We start from the raw sequence: 7095 nt of genomic DNA on the forward strand, positions 1-7095 counted from the left end.
ACAGTCTCCTCGGGCTGTGGCCCCTGGTGCCGATCCCGCTGGCAGACTTCAGCTTTATGAAGTCCTTCAAAGGAGGAGGAGGAGCAAGTCCGTGCATACATGTCCTCCCACTTACTATATTTTCTGCTTTTCTTTCTGCAGGCTCCCCCCTTGTTTACCTCCAGGCTCCCCCCCCTCACTTGTTTACCTCCAGGCTCCCCCCCCCCCCCCCCCCTTGTTTACCTCCATAACCCTACATGAACGATCATTAAATCATGAAGGTGAGCAAACCCACGCAGGTAAAAGGCCAGGCGAAATCTCAGAAGTGGAAGGATGTGCGAGGCAAACGCAGCAGGCCTCCCATCACTTCCTCGGACCTCAACTCCAGTCCTGTCATGGCCAAGGTGATCCAGGAGCACCCGGCGACTGCGAAGAAGAAGAAGTCCTCCGTCAAGCGGTTGAGGAAGAAGGCGAAGGCCGTCTCGGAGTCCAAGAAGAAAAACCCTCCTCAGCCTGGGTTGAAGAAGTCTCACGCTCAGGCTAATGGAAGCTCGGTGTCACACGTGGGAAACGAGTCGGACGACTTACGGGAGTGGAAGGAGTATTCCCAGTCCTTTAATAGGAACGGTGTGGAGAGCTCAGGCGACGCGGACAATGTAAGGCCGGGTCGACTGGAGGGAGAGGCCCTTCATTACTGTGCAGAGAGAGATGATCGACAGAACCACACTGTACTCGTCATGCAGGAGAATCAGGTACCAACGCAGAGGCATCCAGTGTGTACACACGTTGTGTTACAGAACTGATCATGAGGTTTGAAGACAGTCTATATGTGATGATTGTGTTATAGCTCTATTGTTTTTTATTCTGTTGTTTGAAGTGTGTGTTTAATTGGTTAGAAGTGTTGCATTGTGTTTTTTTTAAATGCATATATTGCACACACAAGGTCACACATTTCTGCCTTTGCATGAAAAGTATTTCCTCTTCTTTTCAATTCTATTTCCAGGATATTTTTGTAACGATCTGGAAATAACTGAGACAAATATTTACCCACTTTAGTCCGTTTCTTTTTCACTGACGGTAATGTTTCTTTCCTGCAGACGCTGTGCTTCCGTGGAAAGTGCCTGTTGACCAGTCTGTACGGTCGGGTGGAAGTGATGGGGTTCACTATAGAAGAAGGCCAGCAGTCCTATCCACTTTTCTCTCCAGCCTCACACTGTCCGCTGACTATTAGAGCTCTGGAAAGCTCTCATCGCGCCAGAAGTGACAGAACGGAAGCTTCAGTCATCCTAAGAAAGTATCTGTCATCAGGTAAAAGCAGCTCACCTGATGTGTTTTTAAGACATTTGTTCGACTATTACATTAGAGATTTGAAGCTGCAGGTTGGCAAAGCAATCCTGAGCTGAGTATTTACAATCCTCTGCGATGTATATCTGTATATCTTTCTGTCCTTAAACCTGACTAAATGTCCTTTTTTTTTTTTTTTTTTGCAGCATCACAGAAGAAGTTGATGAAACGAGTAAAGTCAAGCTCCTCCATCATTCTCCTGGAGCCCATGGAGACACCTCTCACCCGCTTTTTGTCGAGCTTCACTGACCATAGCGAATTGTTCAGCCCCACAATGGTGAGTGGACTGAGAGTTGTACATAATACTACAGTTAATTACCGTCCAATCACAATAAGGGTGGTTTCACATTACGGACCCAGGCCCAGATCCGAGTACTCTTGATCCCAAAGTGTGGTTCATTTGATCAGTGCTCAAACATGGATGTCAAAACTGTCGTATCCGCACCTCGTGTCCATGTTGACCACTGAGCTGCAAGTTAGATGAGGAAGTAGAAAGAGGGTTGTTGTTGGCATCTCAGCACTAACCAAACCATCCACAGTTAGCCGCATGGACTCAGCAAGCGAGTGGTTGCCATGATTGCTTCTTCTTCTTTATGCTTCTTGGTGGGTTTGCAAACCAACTATGTGCACACTGCCACCTGCTGTTTTGGACTGCGTGCACACATGCAAGTGTACTCGGGCACTGAATGATTGTAATAGTGTGAACGCAAACCAGCAGGGGAAATGGGGAGAGGGGGGGGAGCAAGGTACGAAACAGTCGTACAATGAGTTTGGACTAGACTTTGAGCTCGTTCCCAGTTGTGCATGTTTCTAACAGATCGTTTCCCTCCTTGGTTGTTTTTGTAGAGTGAACTCGTGTCAGCTGTTCTGGACACTCCGCTCAATGGTTTGGGCATGATTCCCCTGGTCAGCAACATTGAAGGCCTGAAAATGTCAGAGAGCTACAGGGAGGCTCTCAATACAGTGGTCAACGCCTGCAACGGTAAGCAAGAAAGACACACACTTACATCTCATTTCAGTTTTTTTATATGTCCAAAAACATTTCTGCAGAAGCTTTAATGCTCACAGAGCGAGAGGAAAGAGTCAATGTGTGATTCACTTCTCAACAACACCGTGACCAATAAGAAATGAAATGATAACTATTGGACATCTTGTCATTTTATTGAACACTTCCTAACATTATTAGCTATGCAGAAGAATTCAGTATTTAATATCGACCTATACAATAACATCCTCTAATGTTGCATCTCTCGCATCCATGTGCCACTTCTCTGTTGCAGTTGAGTGGTTTGTTTTTATCTGTTTTTTAATGGACTTCGAGTCTGTCAATAAAGATGTTGATGATGATAAAATAACCCCTACATTTTGAAAGACTTTATTCTGAGCTGAATGGTAAGATCTTTTCAATAAAAATAAATCCTTCACTGAATCAGCCTGCTCGAAAACAGACAACAATTTCTTTAATGTATCACTCTCCTCACCATCATGTCTGCAAATTATCATTTAAGCATTGTGCCTGTTGCAGTGGGATTCCTGTCATGTTGCTCTAAAGAAGGCAACATTGTTATTTAATACCTGTGTGCTATAATAGGCAAGACAATATGTATATATATATATATATATATATATATATATACACCACTCACATTTGATCCTCCCTTGTCTCACTCTTTCAGGGGACTTTGATGGTTGTGCTGTTATCCTCGTATGTGGCACCAAAAATGTGGGCAAATCCACATTCATCCGCTTCCTCATCAACACCTTACTAAATCAGTAAGTTCTCATTCATACACATTGAATAAAAATACAGATATTCTGTTGTTTCGTCATGATTATTTCCTTGAGTATTCTCAGTAATGCATCACTTTTCTCATGATCTCCTGAATATTGTCATCCCTGTGTCTTGACAGTATCGGTAGCACCTACCTCCCTAACATTACAACAGAGGACATTCAGGAACTCTAGAAGTTATTCCGTCGAACATACAGGATGATTAAATCGTTTCTTGATTGGAAACCTAATGTACATGTGTGTGTCTGCAGCACCACCAGTGTAGATTATTTGGAAGGAGACATCGGTCAAACAGAGTTCACTCCTGCTGGCTGTCTGTCCATGTCGACTGTCAGAGAACCACTTCTGGGTATGTTTCTAGCCTCCCGGTCTTTACATCTCACTTTTTAATCTTGGATTATTTTATTTGCTTGATATTTTTATTTCTAGACCCCAAAGTAAACTCATAAAGCGTTATTTTCCAGGTCCGCCTTTCACACATCAGCGCACACCAGAGCAGATGATCTACTTCGGTCAGTCTTCATGCGAGTCGGACCTAGACCGCTACCTGGAGTCCCTGAAGTCCTTGTGGCGAAGACGCCCCCAAAGCAGAGAGACTCCCATCATTATCAACACCATGGGCTGGGTCAAAGGTCAAGCTCAGGCTACCCTCTGCTGCAGCAGTGAAACAATATCCTGAAATATAAATAGAATTCCTTTTTAAACACTGAACTTGAGTTTTTGTCGGCTGTCTGCAGGATTCGGGTTTCAGCTGCTGGTGGACATGATCCGCTTCTTCCCAGTCTCGCACCTGGTCCAACTCAGCCACGGGGGAACCACCCAGTGTCCCGTCCTCACTCCGGACTTTCTAAGGATGGCACACGGCTACCAGACACACCCACCGGCTCAGACCGCTCTGGACGAGTTTACAGAGAGCCACAGTCCCCCCAGGAGCTACACCCACCTTAACGTACAGTCAGACTTTCAAGGAGTGGGTCGCCAAGGAACATCGTAAGTGCCCCTCCCTCAGCCTGAATTACCATTAACTTATTAAAGCTCCTGTTAGGAGTTTATAAAACAGACCTAAAAGCGATGCCTCCTTTTAACCTAAAAGACCATCAGCAACAAGATCCACCATTTCTATATGGTTACATTGAATGTCTGTAACTGCTGCTGCGTGGTAGGTGTCACACAAGACAATTGTCAGCACTCTTCAGAATGTGTTTTTTTACATTCTTCAAAGCAAATATCTGGATCCATCAGTCACTAATATCACAGTGAGTGATTCAGTTGACTGTAAAAAGAAAGCATGGTTGAGATTTCTTTTTAGAAAATACTTTACACATGTACACGACAGGATCAGCAAAGAAATAAGAAGTACAACTTTCTCCACTGGGGGCGCCAAAAGTTCCTCACAGGGGCTTTAAATCCTAAGATATTTAATCCTAAACTTAATATGTACATTGTTTTCTTTGTTTTGAACAGGAAACACCAGCGCACTAATGAGCACAGAGAGCTTTCATTGCTGTCCTACCTGAGCCAGTTGCAGTCTGCTGACCCTGGACCAGTTAGACCTCTACACAGCCTCACCCCGTACCAGGTACATGAGAGTGATTACGCTGCAGCTGTATTGTTCTAATGAGCACCTAGGGCATTTTTCTCCAGAATCTTAACTTTATTTTGATGATGCATCATGGACTGGGATCAAATTTAGAAGGTTAGGGCAATTTAGTGGGACATTAAACAGAGATATTTGGGGATGTGCCGAGGGACACTTTGAAAGTAATTATTACAAGTGCTCTTAAGCCGTTTCCATATATAGATCCAGATCATTTCTAGAGTATTTCAGGCAGACTGCCCCTGAAATCCTCCTGATCTGATTGTTTACACATGCACCTCACAGCGGGAGACTGTCCCAGTCAGATGGGAGTGGGGGGCGGGGGATGTCCCATTGAAAACATGAAGTAAAAAGAACAACGCAGAAGTGTTGGACAAAGCAGCTTTTTTTTGCCCTTTGCCAAAAACATTCATCAACACAAGCTGTAAATTTAACTCTTCATTGCTCCTGGCTAAGAAAGACTTATTAGCATATTATATATTACTTGGGATGAAATCACATATGGTCATTTCTCAACGTGTTAAAATGTGCTAATACGGTTTTTTTTGCCTTCCTCTCTGTGATTTATAGGTGCCCCACACAGCAGTGGCTTTAGGTGTGACCCATTGTGAGATCACGCCCAGTCACATGTTTTATGCTGCTAATGCCAGTCTGGTTGGACTGTGCTGCCTAGGAGAGAAAATCACAAGCAGAGGGGGGCCGGTCGTGCTGTCCCAAGCACCCATCTGCCCATGTGTAGGCTTTGGTACGTATCCCACATGACCTTTGCGTCATTATCTTACACTTATCTGACCAAAGATGAAGGTATCGACGTGGTTAAAGAATGTTTTAGAGCTGTTCAAAATGACCCAGTGTCTCCAGGATCCCCAAAAAGAACACAAGGGTCAAAGGTGTAATATGTGACATTCTGAAAATCAGTGTAGAAAAAATCAAATATATCTTATGTAAATCTGTGTTGACGCTGACGGGACGGCACTGCTCCTTCAGCTTTTTCATGTTTTGCTCAGAGGCTCAAACATTTCGTGTTAACCCAGCCACCATGTGGGGAAGGAGAGACTGCCCCGCCCACTCAGGGACACTGTATCTATGTAGAGGCACAATGGGGGAGTTTCAAGGCAAGGAGGAAAAAAACAGGCTTTCCAAACTGAAGAAAATACATGTTGTGGTCTAAAAAAAAAAAAGTAGCTTACAACAGAATCAACTTTGAGAAGCATGTTGTGGCTTGAAATCGATCGCAGAATCTTGTTTTCAGATGTTTATTAGCACTTGTCTGTGGCTCTCTCTGCCTCACAGGCACGTGAATGTTGAAATAGGATGGGAGGGGCAGGAGAGGTGTGGAGACGGGACGGGAGGGGAGAGCTGTGTGTCCAAAGAGAGCATTTGTTTTGGTCTGAAAATCTGCTCGGAAAGTGGCACATTAAGCCTTTAAAGGGAATTGTTGGTGAATTGAAATGACAAAATTCAGCGTCATGTAAATGTGTTCTAGGTGTGCTTCGAGGTATTGACATGGAGCGAGGTCTGTACTTGTTGCTGACGCCTGTCGATCCCTCAGTCCTCCGTAAGGTCAACTGTCTCCTACTGGGGGCGCTGTCACTGCCTTCCTGCATCATCACATCACAGGTCAGGAGACAGATTTGCTCTTTCATGCACTGAAAACACAATTATTTTCCCCTATATGATGTGATAAACAAACACAATCCAAAGCTTACTTTTCCCTTAATGTGCCTGTTGTCTCTGTTTTCAGCCTGGCTTTGAAGGAGAGATGCCCTACATCACAACAGATTACAGTTTTGATCTGACTGGTGCAGGAAAGCTGCGAGTCTTCAAGGGAATGACAAGACAAAGTCAAATAGGGATGTGATTACTTTTTCTACTCAGCACCAGTTTGTTACCCTTTACCCTTCTATACTGGCCTCTCAAGCACAAACCAGTCAGAGTTGGCCATTTAATGTTCAGAACTGAGTTTGAGCTGGACTATTTTTTTTTTTTTTAATTTCAAGGATCAGTCTGACAGCAAAAAAAATCACAGACTCTGCAGGAGGCTGACTTTCTGTTCCTGGACTAGCTCAACATGTCTTACAACCTCCGTTTCATCTCATGGCCTTGTGACATTTTTTTTTTTGTAATTTCACCGTTTTCCGTCTCATGGAGAATAATATCACACTTTGTAGTTAAAGCTCTTGTTTCATGCCTCTTCTTTAGGAAGCATTCCAAAGCTGCAAAAAAAATCCAAAAAAATAAAAAGCCACCAGATATTAAAAGAGAATCAGCTTTTTCTTCAGACTTTGTGCTTTCCTCTCTCTGAATGTTAACTATGATATTAGTTCAGTCACATGTCACGTAATCGGGTACGCCTGTTGATTATTGCAGTGTAGTCGCTGACT

At 43.9% G+C, this 7095-nt stretch overlaps 1 protein-coding gene across 1 annotated transcript; it reads left to right on the top strand.

Annotated features, from left to right (window-relative positions):
* The first annotated feature begins 184 nt into the window (after positions 1-184).
* nol9 (nucleolar protein 9) lies at positions 185-6678 on the top strand. Its single transcript, XM_061058012.1, has 12 exons — positions 185-731; positions 1077-1287; positions 1470-1600; positions 2170-2305; positions 3000-3096; positions 3366-3463; positions 3579-3746; positions 3852-4104; positions 4579-4693; positions 5282-5456; positions 6198-6331; positions 6456-6678. Exons 1-12 carry the CDS (start codon positions 255-257, stop codon positions 6570-6572), a joined length of 2112 nt encoding a protein of 703 aa, XP_060913995.1. The 5' UTR covers positions 185-254; the 3' UTR covers positions 6573-6678.
* The last annotated feature ends 417 nt before the right edge of the window (positions 6679-7095 follow it).

Source organism: Labrus mixtus, chromosome 15 (genome assembly GCF_963584025.1).
Source record: "Labrus mixtus chromosome 15, fLabMix1.1, whole genome shotgun sequence".
Classification (NCBI taxonomy): Eukaryota; Metazoa; Chordata; class Actinopteri; order Labriformes; family Labridae; genus Labrus; species Labrus mixtus.